General features: G+C 41.0%; 1 protein-coding gene across 1 annotated transcript in view; it reads right to left on the reverse strand.

Moving 5' to 3' along the window:
* Positions 1-16,394, reverse strand: part of ITPK1 (inositol-tetrakisphosphate 1-kinase) — a 132,396-nt gene that overhangs the window by 12,211 nt on the left and 103,791 nt on the right. The window contains exons 5-8 of the mRNA XM_042813494.1: positions 9,907-10,005; positions 8,470-8,510; positions 3,323-3,488; positions 1,379-1,446 (exon numbers count right to left, since the gene is read on the reverse strand). Coding sequence (XP_042669428.1) covers positions 1,379-1,446; positions 3,323-3,488; positions 8,470-8,510; positions 9,907-10,005 — 374 coding nt within the window. The remainder of the gene's footprint in view (positions 1-1,378; positions 1,447-3,322; positions 3,489-8,469; positions 8,511-9,906; positions 10,006-16,394) is intronic.

The raw sequence follows: 16,394 nt of genomic DNA on the forward strand, positions 1-16,394 counted from the left end.
TCATTTCCAGGTCTAATATCCACCAAACTGCAGAGAACTGGTAGCACAAAAGAAAAACAACAGGAACTTCTTTAATAATTCAGAATCCTACATACAGCAGAAGTTCACCTACTGTAAAGCATCTAGTTCTTTGCTTCGTATTGGTGCAGTTCCTTAAAATATGCAACAGTGTAGGAATAAATGGAGAATCACTATTCTAAGTACTAAATCTTTACCTCAGAAAAATGAATTCAGCCAGCCATTTCAACCCTGCGCTGCAACCGTTCTGGACACAATTCTATTATTACAGGTAGATTATGGCCTGCCTGTGGGACTGATAAGACAGACTTGTACCTGCTAGCTTCATCTGAACTACAAAGCACAACTCTGCTGGTATCTTCAAGGCAGCAGCTAATTCAAAGTGGATAGCTTTTGTGTGAATTTTCATCTATAAGTTATTCTACAGACGTGTACTATCATAAGTAATCTAAATTATTCTTGACTGGAAGATGTAATTTTTTCACATTTTAAACAAGAGGTTATGCAGCAGACACTGGTATGCTTACAGAAATGTGCCTGGAATATATATGTGCATGGGAGAGGTGGCAGGTAAACCACAAGAGCATATTCTCTACATAAACTTAAAAGTAAATTTGCCCACAAAGGGATTTACAACTAGCACAATTACAGCTTTAAAATTTTACACATGCACATTTTGCACACAATTTAAATTAATCATTGCTGACTACAGAACTATTCCCAAATAGAGCTCGTGAAACAGAAACGGATCCGAAGACTCAGAGATTTAAAGGACTCAGTCCTGCAAAATGACTTTCATAGCAGTTGAGCATCTGAAGCCTTATTTGGATTCATATGTACAAAGCTTATTAAAAGGCCTGGTAATGTGAGCATTAATCCATGCCACTTGCTTGCATGGCTGGACTCAGAAGATCCCCAGAAATGGTCCTTTGGTTGCAGCTCAGCAAAGCCTGCACTGCAGCCAGCTACTGATCCTCTCTGGCCCTGTCCAATGCATTTTCTCTCAATTTTCACCATTTCTCTTTCCTCACAGAACTGAGGATGATTTATGTCTATGAAGCTCTCTAGACAGGGAATGGGCAGATATTTGTATTCAGAAACTTCTTCCCTTTCTCCTCAGCTTTGGGGAGTCCATGCCTAGTGCGTAGCACACAGGCCTGCTGAACAGTGCTTCCTCACCACAGCTTGGTAAGGAATACCAGAGGGACACACAGACATGCTGGTTCATTATACTGAACAGACCTCAGCCAGCAACATGGAGGCAGATAACTTAAGAAGAGCTGCTAGTACCAGCACTTTGGTAAGAAAGGACTAGATAGTCTTCCAGTTATGCCAGAGGAAAAAGAACAAGTATACTTACTGCTGTTAAGACAGATGATGATTCTGGCTTTGAGACATTGTGGCTGTTGAAGAATATTGATTCTCTGTCTGAAATTAAAAGAAGGTAGTAAATAACTGTAGAGGATTTTAATTTCCAAAGGATGAGTGCAATGAACAGCAGATGGCACTGCAGCCCAGGGAATCCAGTCTTGATCAATACTAGATAGCTCCCTGCACCATCTGCCCTGAAGTGTGCTCCTACTCACAGCTTGGCTATGAGCATAGGCAGCAAAACATGGCCAGGGCCAGCCGTGGTTTCCAGACCTCAGCTCTCAGTTAAATAGAACTATGAGAGGTTAATAAAAACTAGTTTTGATTCATCTATTAAACACAATCGATTAATAATGAAGTTAATTTCTACCAATTTGATACATTCAATACGACTGCTCAGATCATAAAGCTTGCTGGCCTCTGACATGACGTTTAAGAGAAGCCACAGAGCCACGTACAATAAAGATGGGAGAACCATGAAAAGCAAACTTAAATCCACTCTGAAGTCTGAGACTATCACGTACTCCTCTTGCCTTTCCTCCCATTCAGAAAGGCCCTGTATTTTCAGACAGTCAGCTCCAGGGAGTGCTTCACAATCGTCAGACCTGTTAGGAGGGTACTTATAGCCCACAATTCTACTGAAATTGGAAAGAAAGCCAGACACTTACCCTAATCTGCCTACCCAACGTATTTTACATAAGCTTCCAGACAACTTTAAGGTTTTACACTAATGGATGAGATACTAGCAAAGGAATTTTTAAAAAGATGCCTTAACATATTCTCTTCCAGCAAAACCACAGCCAGTCACAATATCTTATATGAACACAGCCTACTTCAGGACACATAGCACACCTAAAAGTAAATATACCCAACCTACTGCCACACACCCCTACAGACAAGGTTTTTTACCAGGATCCTGCTGAATTCCACATAAACTAACAAAGTATGCCCTTGTGAGTGGAAACAATGGTGAGCACACACTGATATATTAAGATTAGCAGAAATCACTACAAAAAGTCACCAGAAATTGGTACTTGTTTCTTCATCTCCATCAGCTTAATCCCTTTCACTCATTTTTCCACTTGCAGGACTCCATCCACCATGAGCTCCAGGGAGCACCAAGTACCTTCACAGCCTGTGTACACTTAGTGTGGCACAGCCTGAAGAAGACACATCTTTGCCTAAGAAGGACCCTGTCTGTATTCATACTTCTGCTCACTGATAGAGAGATCCATGCCCTGCTAATTCCTTCTTGCTTCTGATGTCCCACTGAATGTAGATCTCAGGCCCATCAAGGGGAAGGAATTCTTCTTCCATACAGGAAATTTTAGAATCTCCTAATGAAAACCTTTAATGTGACTGCTCTCCAGTAACATATAGGAGGATCACTGTTCTGACTGACAAGACCATTCCTCCTGGTCTCCAACAGCTGGTATCCACAAAATAAAGAGACTTGCACCAAGGTTTAAAACAATGGGCCTCATATTTCGGGGAAAGCACAAGTGAGTTTCAATTTAAACACACATATATAATCAAGGTAAAAATAAGGAAAGGAAGTTCTGAAGCCATGTAATCCAGGAAATCCTCTCCAAAGCACATTTATAAACAAACTCCGGAACAAATGATGTGACCTTACTAGGAAATCAGAGAATTTCTCCAGCTCCACACTTCCACATTACACAAAACACTGTTTCTAACAGGTAAGACACTGTTTACTGTTGCATAAATATTTACTGTATAAACGTCATTCATATATATTCCAGAGTACGTGAGTTATCCCCCTTCTTATTGAAATAATACAGAAGAAATAACATATAGGAACCAAATGTCTTCATTTAATCAATCTTCTCAAAGATTTTTTAGAGCTTCCTTCGAGCTGTTTGTTGCTAAGCCTCTAAGAACGATCGCTTCCTTGTAAACGAGCACAATATACCTGAGATTCCAGCAGAGAAGTTCTTCAAAGATGGTCTTTTCACCACTGTGTAGGATTCCCCAACTACAAACACTTTATACAGCACAGCATTGTGGTTGATGAAGCTCTGAATGACACAAGGCGGGCGGACAGCTTTCAGACCCTCCTGGTTGAAGATGATCGCCATCTGAAAACACACACAGTTGTGCACAAGTCTTTCAATAACTTAATATTCACCAACAAGCAGTGAGGGGGAACATGTACTGCTGGATATACATTGACCAAGTGTGGATCCTTCTTAGCAGCAAGTCCCGCATTATTACATTTCAGTGACACAAACTCTTCAAACACAACTGATAGCATAACTTTCATTTTCAATGAAAATTTTAATCTCAGCTCTTCATAATTTCATTTACCCACTTCTGTTAAGAATGCTACTGGAATCACAAGTTTTTAGAAGAAAAAAAATGATAAAATATGTGACCATTATAGCCAATCATGTCTGTGTGAATATAAGCTTGTGTCATGAGAATAACAGAAGCGTGAAGCCGTACATCTGTGTACTAACAATATAAGTTTTTCTCTGCAGCAGTACTTCCTGTGGCTTGGGTCAGTACAGTGGCAATGTCATAAGCAATGGGGTCTCACCCACATGATCAGATAACTTTTTCCAGCACCTAGTATCTCTTACTGCTAGGGAATTTGGGGCCAATGATTTTCAGTTTTGACCCATTATTCCAGATGCACAGTTCCCCTCAAGGAACTGTAAAAAATATGCCCCAAAGGAAGTCATTTATAGGGCCTTTATGATGAACACCAGGTGTCTCAAACAACGGATTTGATGCTGGATGGTGCAGAGAAGTATTCTGTCAAGCCAACGTATCTTCAGCATGTTACACTGTTCTTTGCATAGAACCTTCCACCAACTTGCGTGCATATCTAATTATCATAAGCACTGTTTTGCACCTTGCAGGTTTGTAGATGGGATGCAAATGTGTCCATGGCTCCAATGCAGAAATGGCAGCAAGCACTGTTCTGGCACAAGCTAATGAAGTTACTTTATACCCAGGTGCCCCTAAAAGCTGTGAGGATAAACTTAAGTTTGTTCCCTAACCTAAAACCCCTGAGAAAACTTTGCTCTTATTATCTGAATAGGAATCTCTCCTCATCATTTCAGTGATGCTGGGCCTTGTTATTCAAAGACACACAAGAAAATTTTGTCAGTCAGATGAATATGAGTAAGAACTAACCAAGACCAGAGAATCTGATGTCAGGTTTATCTTCCTTCCCTCTGAGCACAGTTCCCTGGCACAAGTTAGACCATCTTTGGGTTTGACAACTGTAAAGCTGTGAAGGCAACAGCTATCCTTCCATCTCTTGTGCCTGCATCTACCTCATTCATCGCAGGATGTACATTTGCCATAAAAGCTCTTTAGCTCTAAAAAATGAGTTTTTCTTCATCCATATTAGTATTTTCTCCCTGTCCTCTTTGGGCCTAGTCTTTCACTTGTACGTAAAAAAAAACAGCCCAGAGAGGTTAAGAGAATTCCTGTGGGTCCCACAAGAACTCCACAGCAAGGTACAGAATAACATTGGAGCTTCTTGCTTTGGTATGGTGCAAATGAGTTATCTGACCATGTGTTTCCAGTCAGTTTTTGTACCTTCTGGCACAAGCTGTATCTTACTGAAGTCATAGAAATTGGAAAGATTTTACAAAGAAACTTTTCTGCTTTATGTTCTCTCACTCCTACTTTATATTATATATGATCAGCTATTCATTTGCTGTACACTGTACTGTCATACTGAATTCTTGATAACATCTCTGTTCCTGCATTAAAAATAGTAAATTTAATAGATTTTGTTGATCCAAAACACAAGCATGATAAATGATGTAGTGACTACACATTTGTAGTTAAAAGTCTGAGCATTTTTTTTTGTCGTTACCTATTTAATATTCTGCTTTGCTCCTTATCTGGTAGACCACATAGGACCAGAGAACCATCTGTATATAAGCACAATAACTCAGGAGATTAACATTTTCTAAGTTCATGTCAGTATAAGCATTCAGTGCCTACTTGCAGCTGATACTCTTATGCTGTCTCTTACACCAGATGCCAGCTGTTTGACACACAGACTGAATCTGTGATTAGTGACAACTTGTGCAAGAAACCTACTGTAACCAACAGCATCATCCATCAAGACGATTCACAGCAATAACATAATTTGCCTTTCACTGGTGGCAAGAACCACTGTTCTTTTCTCCTTGTGCAAAGACAGCTGCCTTTATAATATCTACAATATCATGCTGGTAAAAACTATGTTGTTCTTATCCTCCAAGTGCTCTCTGCAAATAGTTAATTAATTCTTGGAAACCACTCCTTCAGGTACTTATCACTTTTTGTTTTGGAACTGTGAAAACCCAGAGAGTTTGTATTCTCAGCACAGAGCCGACCCAAGCTACTAGAAACCACATGAAACCTTTCTTTTGCAAAGCTATGTCTTGACAGCCCCATAGACTAGCATACAACCCATAATAACTCTCATGGTGCTGTGTTATGCTGGTTCATTGGGATGTCTCATTCCTTCAGCATGCATGAATACTGATCCAGGAATTTGATTGCAGGGTGTGCTTGCCCTTTGTCATCTAGCACAGACCTGCTGTATCTAGCAGTAACTTGGGAATAATACTTTGTATCATAATTTTCAAATGGCATTACTTGTTACAGATGCAGAGCTCTTCTAAAGGCAAACCAAAATACCTGGCAGCAAGAAATTAGCATGTTAATGGACTTCAGTCTGTAAAAAAAAAAAACAACCCACAGTGGTTCCCTACTTTTTACTCTTGTCTGCTCAAAATTTAGAAAAATAAACATTCTAGACATGTTTTTTCACATCATGGATCTTAGTGATGTCAGCTTTACCAAAGGACAGTTGTGTTTCAACCTACTAGCAGCTGGGAAGGAGAACCTTAAGGCATCGTCTGTTCATCGTCTAACAGAAATGATGCTGGCAAAGTGGGATTCAAATGCTGGGTTGGCTGATGCAATTTGCAGTACAGAAGCGACGTGGAACTGTGGGACACGAATACTAACAGCACCTGACCTAACTAGTTTGTGCATTCACAGCAAATTATGAAGTCTGCCAGACAAGGCTGGCACCAAGCCCAAATTCAAGCCCTGTACCTTCAGCTGTCCCTGCTAGCCAATACTTGATCTTTCTGACTAGTCATCTAATGAAGAAAAGCAGATTTCTGACCAGATTGCATTCTAGTTTCAGTGTCAACTTTGCAGTGGGAATATCTCTACAAATTATGCAAATTACCAAAAGCCACAGGAGGAGCCATTAATAAAACATGCAACCATTTCTTCTAGACTACTATCTTTGAGACAGACTGTATTGTAAACAGACTATTTATTCTACATTTCCCTTACTGCCCATAAAATAACATTTACAAGACAGTTCTTCTCTGATTATAAATATATTTTTGGATTACTCCTGAGAACACAGCAATTTCAAAGTTTACTAAATATGTAAAATGCCATGCTAGACTTTAGGGCTTTTTTCCAGGAGACCCTTTTTTGCTCTAGTCATAAGTTCATGTGATAAAACGCAGCATACAATTATATTTCAGTCTAATTTTTGCTCAGAAAATGGAATTGTGGTGGAGGCATGTCTGCACTGTACAAAGGAAATATTCACCAGGGAAACAAAAGTCAAGGCCTAATTGGACAGGCCTTGAAAGCTTCGCACATTCCAGGTTGCACTTGTAGAGGAAAACTACACAGAAAAGTCAACAAAGAACCAAGTCTTAAATTCATTACCGACCCAGTCCCAAGTGCTCTCAGAAACGACAGCAAAAATTCATAGCAGCTGCTCCAGCAAACTAACAGAACTGTCTGTCATGCTTGTAAAATGATACAAGCCAAGCTTTAATGAAAAACCTAGCTGCATTTTTTACAGCACTGTCCATTCAGAAGTTCGGCTGTAGGCATTCTGTTCATCTAGACTGGCATTTTACTTTAGGGCCTTCACTTCCCAGGGATGCTGCAGCAACATACTGCACATTTCAGGAGCAGCTGGGAAACCTGGAACAGTGACCATGTTGCTAACAAAGGAAGCCAGGCATTCTTGGAGCCAGCAGGGAGGACAGGATTCTTAAAACTGAGCTGTGGTATGCAGGAAGGCAAGAAGCACAAATGGAAAAGAATTAAATCAGGACTCGACTTGCCTAAATTTAGAGGAAGCTAAGCTCACAGAGAATGCACTCCTTCCAGGAATACATAACTGTTTTAACTGCAACTGCCTTACGGGAATGAGGAAAAGCAGATAATGCTACCAGTTCCGTTCTTCCCACAGCTTCAACCACATTATTACAACCAAACATGCCTGGAAACAGACACTATTTGCTATTCCTGTAGTTCCACTAGGATCCAGCCTACCTTTATTCACATCTCTGCTTCATCTGCAGCACAAAATCGTTTCTCACCAGTACTATGTATATTTTGGAGGGGAAGCATGGTGGGGCAGAAACCCCCACCCCCTGGTGTTATCTCCTGCCAGATGAGAGGCTGACAAAGGAGATGCCTTGCAGACAGAGCTTGACAACAAACTGTCGGAAGCAAGTGTACAGTTGGACGAGTAGCATGGCTAGGCTGGTACATTATAATTATTACAGTTAGAAAGATTATCATGCTGAAAAAGAAATAACCCAGGAAGGAATGCTTACCCGTATCCAAGGATACAGGTTCACAGTGGAAAACTCCAAAAAGAAGAAATCTTCAGAAAGAGATCTTTCCCCAGTGGTAGTCAGCCCTTAAGTGAGGTCTAAGAGTTTGCCTTCACCTGTGCTCCCATGGCTGACCCAGTCCTTGCCTCAGGTGCTCAATCAGTGGTTCAGGCCGTGACTCAACAGTTCCCAGGCAGCAAGAAAACTAGATAATAGAAGCTTGAAACTGCTACAACAAGCTTTTATATCGGGAGTTTAAAGACAGATTTGGCTATCTTTCAGATAAACCTGAAAAATACCAGTGTTATTAAACCCAGTGAAATGCGTGGGAAGGAGAGTGGTTTGGGCAATGCCCTCATTCTGCCTTCCTAAAGAATCAGAAAGCACCAGCCAAACCGCTGCAAGAGGAGTGAAAGTAAAGCTGCAAGAGTTTTTAACTCACCTCATGAGAGTTGGTTCCATGGGCCACTCTAGTTTTACAAACTAAATTAAAAAAAAAGAAAAAAAAAACTGAGACAGGACACACAAAACCCTTACAAATCCATTCCCACCCACACTTACAATCACTGGAGGCACTGACTGTATCAGATAATACTGATAGCCACTGCTTGAACAGCATCCTCAGTCACTGCAAAGTTTAGCTTGCTCCGACCTCTGCTCTCTCACCTACCCCCTGGAACTGAGATGCAAACAGAGGTCATTTGTAGGGTGAGACAGAGGTGGGAAACTCCAGAGTTAGTGCCACTACTGGTACTGCCAGCCTGCCCACTCAGAGGGCTTATCCACACATTCGTGGCTTTGCCTGAGGCTGAAGAAATTTACCTGTGCCACAAAAAACCCACTGTCCTGAAAACAAGGGAGCTGGGACACACTGGAAACCAACTGCTTTTCCTACTTCCCTCTTCCTGGGGAAGGGCCAGAGACCAAATGGTCTGAACCAAAATAAGGCACAGTGTATTTTTTCACAGAAAATCATGGAGGGAGACAAAGAAGCAGTGAGCTCAGCAGTTCTTTCTTCTCCATATTTCTAATCTGCTATGCATATCTACGCAGTTCCCATTTCCATAACAAAACTGGTAAGAGGGAAGAAAAAAAATGTTCCTGCTATTATGAAATCAGGAAAGAGCTGAGGATCCTGGGAGCCTTTGCACATGATGTGCAAAGATGGTATTATTTATATGTTAATCAGAGGAGATAAAACTTGCATGTAGTGAGGAGGTGGACAGGACAGATCTGGGGGATGCTGGAAGAATAAAGCTGCCGGGCAAGAGGACAGGCAGCTATGAAAGGTAGATGCCCTGCACTAGAGTCCAAAATAAGTTGTAACTGGACATTTTGGAAAGTGGTGCATGATGTCTGATAGACATAAGCTCTGTGAAGCAGGAGAATTTGGAAAAAAAAATTAAATAAAAGAATCAGAAAAAAGCACTCCCACAATGTCACTCTTGTTACTTTTTAAATTTTAACATCATTATAGGCACTGACTCAGGCCTTCTGAATACACAGAATCATATAATGGCCTGAGTTGAAAAGGACCACAGTGATCATCCAGTTTCAATCCACCTGCCACAGGCAGGGTCGCCAACCACCAGACCAGGCTGTCCAGAGCCACATCCAGCCTGGCCTTGAATGCCTCCAGGGATGGGGCATCCACAACCTCTCTGGGCACCCTGTTCCAGTGCGTCACCTCCAACAAAAGCGGATAGGGAGGAATTTTATTCCACATCCAATCAAACTGTTTCAGAGCATCTGAATTAACAGCCTGTACACTCTGGCAATGAAATACACTCTCCTGCAGTGTTGGTCACGATGTTCTTTGGGGAGTTTGTGGAATATTGCAAATCTAACTGAAGCACCAATTCAAAATCCATATACATACTGAATGGGAATGCCAGTCCATTCTTCTCTATAAGCTGCAAGGTATCTTCTCCACAGGCACTTGTCAGCTCCATAAAGGGTGGTGAACAGATCCTCTCATCTATAAGACAAAATGAGCCCAAATTAACATCAGGGGTTTAGCTTCTCAGCTGCATATTTATAGACTCTCTTCAAACTAACTGCTTCTTGGTAGTCAGCTATACTTTACCAGTTGATATTAAAACATCAGAAAGACTATCAGCCAGATGTGGATTTGCAATTCTGGAAACATTTCAGAAGATATAAGGCCAATTTTCGGACACACTGAAATAGAAATACACAAGGCCTACATTTTCTCAAGTAGGTAGGCAGGCAAAAACCATTACTCACTCAGAAATACATAACTGCACAAGCTGTAGCCATGGAGTAGAAAGACATAGGGATGCTAGCTTTTAGCATTTTAGAGAAACCTGTATGGTTAGCAAGTGTGGTGGGAGCAGGCAGTCTCTCAAAGCAGGCATTACTGGATTGCCACTCACACAGTTGTGGATGTATTTCAGGCACGGTGAGAGACATGCAATACATCTCACTGTTGGTTGAGACATCTCTGTCATGAAAGCAGTGCTCATCTGGTTCAGCAAAGCTAGAGATAGAACACTGCTTTTCATGGAGACGCCTTGGCAAGACTGTTCAGTGGACCTTGATTAAAGAGAAAAAAATAAAGAAACCATGATAAAATTTAACAGAGTATTTGCTATTGATGTTGTGCTTGTTCAGATGAGGTTGTGGGATGGCTGAAGTCAAAAACGCCACCTTACTGATTCAGTAGATTGAACTGCTGTATGACTTATGTTCCGTTTGCTGTAGGAGAACTTTAATTCCCCAAGGCATACAGCAGGAATGTAGGGAAGGTACAGTAGGATTCAAAGTGCTTAGTCACAAAACTCCACCTCTCAGGGCTGGGTTGCAATATCAACTACAAAGAGGACCTTCGCTACAGCTACAGCTCTGCAACAGGTTAGAGAGACCAAAGATTTTGAGACAAAAGCTTGACATACATTGACTAAATCAAATCAAGAACATCACACAGACAAGAGCAACCACCTAAATTACCTACTCAAAGGGGACAGTTTTAAAAATACTGTTTTTACTGTTTGACTTTGGAGTCACAAATGAGTCATAACTCAAGTTAGCTGACAATATGGAACCACAGTTCAGAATGGGTTTGCCAAAACTCATTTACGGGACTTATTTGAAGGGACACCATGTGAAAACTTTTTACATGATGAGAACAACTATACCTAGCAAACTCAAGTCACAGGTTTGTATCAGCCAGGAGTTTTTCTTGAAAACAAGCAAAACACGCCCTACTAACATCCACACCAATACCAGTGAGCACAGAGAACCCAGACATGTGGAGGCTACACTATGCAGAATTTAGGAAGTATATGTAAATTAAAACCCCAGTTAAAATCCACTTTATACTCTCAGAGTACTGTATATTTAGAAGCTACTTAATAAGCACTGTCAGGATTAATACTTTCCATTTCATTTTAAATATACATTTATGCATTTTCTCTCATACAGAAGGGGAAATAGCAACACCGAAAATAAAAGAGAGGCAAAGCTCTTTATACTTTAATATATGGATCTCAATAGCTGCTCCAGTGTTCTGAGAACATACGAGAACTCTAGCCATTAGCAACACTATTGCTACAAGAACTTTTCTCTGAAAAGACTATTTTCATACCTCCTAAAAGGAGCAGAAACATTGATGCTTTGAGGTCAACCTTTAAAAACTTAAACAAAACATCCCAGACTTCAAAGTTTTCAGTTTGCTTCTATGAAAACAGAAAGCAGCATCCAAAAGTGACAGGTACTGCAATATTTACAAGCCTTTGCCAGAGTAAAAGAAAGTTCCTTCGTTGGATGAATTAAGGAATCAGATTTAGTTTACAGATACTTGGGAGCAACTTTGCCTTGGCAGCTCTCCCACCCATATGCTTAAGGCTCACAAATAACTTTGCCTTCGGAGTGCAAATGAAGAGGGACGTATGGTTCCATCTCACCTCCCTCCACTGCTCTCCCCTGAAAACAGTAATCGGAGACAGGACGTTTTAGCGTTCCTGCCAATTACATGACGTTTGCATGGGGAGATGAAGAAAGGGGCAAACAGTAATCTCTTTGACACTGCACTTACAAAAGACCACTTGGATCAACAAAAATTATCAGAGAAGACTCTTAGCATCTCAAAGTGCTCCTGCAGGCTTTGCACAGCAATGGCATTTTTTCCACCAAGAAGGCAATTCTAGCTCACTAAAGCTGCTTGAACAAACCATTAATTCATGGCTATACCTGAGGACAAACAACACTCAAACCAAGATTCCAGTACAGCCTACAGCTAGAAGTGCTGCTCTGAGTTTAACTGCACACACTGCAATTCTGAAGGTGGCTGTCACTTTATAAAAGTTCTCCAGCTGTCAGTGATGATCCTTTCTTCCTTCCAAAGGCGGCAAACAAACTCTGAAGCTTTCTCTCATCACTGAGCTCCTACTATCAAAGTGAGTGCAGTCTCAGCACACCTTCCCTGCCCTGAGGTCCAGGATAGACATACAATTCTATGTCTGAAGCTCAATCTCAAAACTGGGTTTAATCAGCACAAAATTACACCATACACTCATGTGGTGCAACAAATAGCCACAGGCACATATAACTTTCTCTTATCCTCCCACAACAGACAGCAGCTGCAGCAAAATCCTACAGAGCACAAATTGGGTGCACGATGCTTGGCTACTGCTGCCTCTTCCTAAGCCAGTAGCTACCAGTCACCATGGGGAAGCACTGTTAAAAAGGAAATAATAAACATACAAACAAATGAACATAACAGTTTAGAGGTGAGAATGAAAGACAGAAATCTGGCCCTACTGCTGACTCTGTGTTGACACTGACTTTTAGGAAAAGACTATCGCATCTTCCATCTTTGGCGATGCACAAGTGCTCTTAGTTCTCAGGAGTCTTACAAACACAATTTCTATGCTCTCCAGTTCGGACTGGAAAGAAAAACTCAGGCACTTCCTCCTCACAGTGGGTGCATGCTTCGAGTCACACGACCTGCAGATAACCATCGTTATCAGCCCCATCTTCACGCAGCCTTTAGTGAACAAAGATATCAGAAAGGAAAATCTCTCCACGTGTCAGAGGAGTGAGGTGGTAAAAGAGGCTACATACTTTTGCAGGGCACGGTTACAAAGTGATATTTCTTTATTTTTTCCAAGTGCCTGGTGGTCTGTCAGAGACCTGCCCTTGGAAACTTGGCCAGGGCCTACAGGTAGGCCATGTCAACTCACAGCTGCCAACTTGACAGCAGTGAGAAAGGGCTGCTCTTGGCAGGTTTCAGGTCTTGCTTCAGACAAGTACCAAAAACATCTGTAGCATTTTTTGTTGTTAGAAACAACACATTGTATTTAAATGTAAGGTCAAAATATTACTGTATCCCTCCTCCTGTCTTTGTCCTTAACTTTATGGTAAGTTTTGGTACATAGTTTGTGGTATCCTGCTTTCTATATATTCTTTATATTCTTTTCTCTTCATGACTGTATGATCTCAGGTGGCTTCTTCTCTCCTTTCTTTTGAACTTTCTACATTTTTTCCCATCCCATCCACATTTCTTCTCTATGTCATACTTTATTAACTGCCATTTCTGTTCTTCTGTTGCTACCCACACCGAGCCCATTCCTAACTTCCACATGGAGACCATGGCTGAGATCACGCTGACTGCAAACACAAAGCAACAGGTGATCTCTGAAGCCAGCAGGGAAGCAGTCATTACCAGGCCACCAGTGCTGGCTGGGTCAGACAGTAATGGCCTCCTGCTATGCAGATTTGTGGCACCAGACATGAGCTTTGCCAAAGCAGTGATCCAATCCCATGGAATAACACGGGCATTATACTGGATGAAGTACAATGAGGATAACAGGAGAGACTGGGATATAAAGATGTGGAAGGTGCAGAGTAAATACTGGTTAGGGAAAAAAGTTTTCTGGCTTTGAGAACTGGCTGAAACCTTAATGCTTGGGGCTTGTTCAAACAAGAGGTGGTGAGCAGTGGTCCCCCACCCAGGTTCTGTGCACCAACGGTAGCCTGCAGACAGACTGCAAAACAATTACAAAACACCCAAGTCCCCAAAAGAAAGAAGGTATGAGAAGTCCAGAGTTGAATACACACTGCCATGCAGCAGGTAGATAAATCAGATAAAGGTACAATAAGAGTAATACATGTCCGTTCTTAGTTTAACCAAACCTTATCTGATAATAAATGGAAACCACTGTGACAGCACCATACAAGACAGGCCCTGGATGGTATTCAAGGAGGATCAATGGTCCTTGTACTATAAATGGTTGTAAGTACTGACACTTAGGGCAGCTGCGAAAAAAGCCTAAACCAGAAGAACAAGACAAACCATAAAATATGTTCCTATTCAGATTTCTTACAATGCTGGAGATCTAAGACAACAAATAATAAACTAATTCTAATGCAGCACAAGAGAAGGCCTGTAGTCCCCTGGGTATGTTACAGACTTGTCCTGAAGCATACAAATGTGTGACACCTACTTCTGTTTAGCAATTAGAAATAGAGCACTCTTGAGTTTCTCTCTGTGGCTGGAAAGGCTATCAGTTTTTTTCCAAAGAAATGAGGTATACAATCTCCACATCACACATAACTTTATACAAAGAAATGACAAAACTGCTTTTGAAAAGTACTGGTCTCTGCTGTAAACACTCATTAAGATAACTAGGACAACACCTGTGTCAAAATCAGCACTGGCTTAGATCAGTCACCACCAAATGCTCACAGAGCAAATGTTAAGCTTTAAGCTATTTAAAAGATCTGCAGCAGACCTTATCAAACTCTGAGCTTCCTATTTTAGTGTGAAAAACCACTCTAATAGAATAGTTGGCTCAGTGACTTGAAGATGCTTAAGCTTCTATAAAAACAGAGATGTTCAACAAGCCATGCTTCACTGTAGCTTCCACTGGTTTGCACTGTTGCACTCTGCCCATTTGGGAAAGGGAGGATGTACAGCCAGTGCAACATCTTTTTCTCCTAATACAATAAGGGGAGGAAATCTGAACTTCCAGCTCAGCCTTGCCTTCTAAGTTTATTTTCAACAAGAAAAAACAACTCAAAGGTATTTTAATTTAAGTAACTACATGACTGTGGTTCCTCTCCTCTCCTCTCCTCTCCTCTCCTCTCCTCTCCTCTCCTCTCTCTGTAAACTTATCAGAGTTTTGAACCATTACTTCTACGGTCATGTAACCCCCCTCACACTGCTTTCTCAGACACTTAATTTTTCAGTTGAAGTTTCATTAAAACCAAAATTTCAGTGTTTATCAGGCTTATTCTTTTGCACTAAAAATAATCTCAAGTTGTTTTCACCTCCCTTCAGAAACTTACGTTTGTGTGAAATGTTGGCAGAGCAGATTTAGCTCAAATATACATTGAATCATATGTATCACTGAAGAATCAAATCATAGCTGAATAACCATGAGTTAAGCCTTTTACTGTTAAGTCTGGAGGGGGGAAACTACAATTCTTACAATAAAACAGCTGTATCTGGGGTGTTTTTAGCAGTGTATTCCAAAGACACAAGAGGGCAGAGCAAACTTACCTTTGGGGGCATGATGCTAACTTTGCCAATGCTTTAAATATAAGGAATTGTGCACTAACTATGCTAAATGGAACATCTGCAGAAGCAACAGTCTTCATGTCTAATAAACTGGTGATTTTGAAGCATCTGGGCCAAGTGAAGAAATCTCACAACTGAATATTAATAAGTATTCAAAACTCCCAAGGAACTTGCCATTCATATGCAGTTTAGGACTTCTAGTTACAGCTTTTGAAAATAATGAATTTGGCTTACATTGGAAAGCAACGACAGAAGTTTATATAAAGGAGAAAGTCAAAGTAAAGGCAATCTGACGGATGCTCCCTCAGGTTCCTCTGCTGAGCCCTTCTTCATGGAAAACCATTTCACAAAGTTATGATCTGCATGGTGTCCTCTCCAATCTTTTAAATCTTATGCCCACTTTCCTCACTAAAAAGGGTGCTCCTTTCTTATTCCCAAGAAAGGAATTCACCTTTCTCGGGCAGTTAGGTTGAAAGAAGAAGTTTGCAAACAAACATTCAGCTTACTCATTGTGATTAAGCCTCAAGGGTATTTGGAAGCACACCAGTGCAGCTACAGACTTGCCTTAAGTTAAAACAGACTGTGGTGAAACTCGCTCATTGGCACTGCCAACAATGTGAGCTCACGGAAAAGCAACAAGTTCAGAGGTGAAAGATTATCTCATCCCATTAAGGAAACAGATCAGAGGAACAACTGGGAGATGTGTGTTGATCATCAAATAACCTAATTTTTCAGCAGGTAAGAGCAGTTACCCACCACGATGCAAACAGAAGGGACAGAAAGCTTTGCACTTTAACTTAAACAGCTCAACTCTTTTACAGTTG

This window comes from Centrocercus urophasianus, unplaced genomic scaffold, assembly GCF_019232065.1.
Source record: "Centrocercus urophasianus isolate 14NV4802_14NV808 unplaced genomic scaffold, USGS_Curo_1.0 seq_14, whole genome shotgun sequence".
In the NCBI taxonomy this organism is placed as follows: domain Eukaryota; kingdom Metazoa; phylum Chordata; class Aves; order Galliformes; family Phasianidae; genus Centrocercus; species Centrocercus urophasianus.